Genomic DNA, 1,760 nt, shown 5'->3' on the forward strand with positions numbered 1-1,760 from the left:
GTACCATTCCCCCACACATCTTAATAAGAATCTCGAGATATCTCTACTTTACACGAGTTAACTACAGATAAGGTAGATATTTACTCCTTACTACCTTAAACAACCCAATACTAACCCAAATCAAACCAACTCAATTAGAGTATAAATATATGACGAAAATTGATAAGGAACTCTCTATGGCATACATAAAGAACTTACAGAAGAATATACCAGATCTATAAACTGCACTAACTCGTATACCAACATAATACCACCACAATACCAACTTGTCTCTCGTTGAGTATATTTGGATAAGAAGCCGTTATCCTCCCCAGGGCACAACTTAATACTCAACTAAGTCCTAATCTAACTTAACCAAACGTAACTCTGACTAAACCCAACCCAACACAATACTAATCTAAACTTAACTTAACTTTGAACTCTTTATTGGTACTTCGGGCCTACATTCTACTCTTTCCGGTCATGGCGGATCCCAAAGGCCTCTCGGACAAAAGTAGGAGGATACAACCTTAAACTCTTCCCTTTAGCAATGAATGACTGAATGTAAATCGAAAAGAAGTTCGTGTACAGTAAAGTTTGTACAACCGATGAAAGTAACAACAATTGCGATATCTTCATATCATTCAACCATTTAACTAACCAAGATACCAAATAAAACAACCGATACAACCCCATAAACACCACATAGTAAACCGTTAAACTCTCACCCTCCCCAGCATTCTGTAACAATACTAACTGCGGTACAATCGAAACCGACTCCAAAATCACCGAAGCCGCCCATAACCAGTCCACCCCCATCTGTAAACCATCCCCTCTACTCCAATTACCAGGTAAAGTCAAAAATCCACCACCCACCACCGCCGGCACCAATAAAACCCATAAAGGCATCACATCAAACTCCAAGTCATAAGAATAGTAGTACTTATTCACTATATTGTAAATAATATGACTTTGCAACCCAATAAACAAACATTTCATAATCGTATTGTAAACCATCCTAAAACTACGCATAACATACTTAGGATACAAACCAACATAGATAAGATCTACATATCTCCAGCCATACACACAAATGTACAGAATTTGTGATTTTAAAGAAATACCCGAACAAGATCGCGTTCGTCTTATCTTGAACAAAAGAACCAACATAGACATAACATGAAGAACATCACCTGTTGTACGCAATAAGACTTCTAAACCCAAAAGTAAGATATTCGGACCCATTAAAATATTTGCATTGTATTGCTATTTATAGACATACATCTTCCAAGTATTTGTAATCAAATCGGAAGTTTTCCTTCTTCCGACTACTCCAAGATACTTCATAATCAAAGAATATATACGTTCCTTGTTCATACTCTTCTGTTATCACTGTAGGCTCCTCTAATCGCTGAAACCAGGCCATATATTTGGTATGAAATCGCCAGGAGTAGTTTTTGAGTTCTTTAGCTGCATAGTACTGTCTGGGTGTATTCTGATGGAAGTAGAAGATAAAGAAGAGTGTATCCATATCTAGTTTTTGATAAAATTCAGGACTACTTAGTAATAAAGAAGGTTTAGCTGGAAAGAATTCAGGAGTGGCAGCTAGGGCTTCTTTACTGCCGGTTGGACCACGAATACTATTGTAGTGTAGAAGGTGCCGCATACTATTTACAAGTTGTAAGTCAAGGGGTAGATGGAGGTTTTGCAGGGGTTGAGTAAGACTAGTAAAATAATCAGGATCTGAATCTTTATCTACTATACTATCTCTACTATCTCTA

The 1,760-nt window shown here is 37.2% G+C and overlaps 2 protein-coding genes across 2 annotated transcripts; both read right to left on the reverse strand.

Moving 5' to 3' along the window:
• Nucleotides 1-447: 447 nt before the first annotated feature.
• On the reverse strand, nt 448-1,224 carry NEHOM01_2523 (ER lumen protein retaining receptor; the record flags this gene model as incomplete). Its single annotated transcript, XM_051491399.1, has 1 exon — nt 448-1,224. The coding sequence occupies one exon, from the start codon at nt 1,222-1,224 to the stop codon at nt 448-450; it is 777 nt and encodes a 258-aa protein (XP_051347359.1).
• A 25-nt stretch (nt 1,225-1,249) lies between these two features.
• Nucleotides 1,250-1,760, reverse strand: NEHOM01_2524 (CCR4-NOT transcription complex subunit 3; the record flags this gene model as incomplete). The annotated part of the gene is made up of 1 exon (XM_051491400.1): nt 1,250-1,760. A coding segment is annotated over one exon (511 nt), but the record flags the coding sequence as incomplete, so codon positions are not given.

The sequence above is a fragment of the Nematocida homosporus genome (assembly GCF_024244095.1).
Source record: "Nematocida homosporus strain JUm1504 chromosome Unknown 4490, whole genome shotgun sequence".
Classification (NCBI taxonomy): Eukaryota; Fungi; Microsporidia; genus Nematocida; species Nematocida homosporus.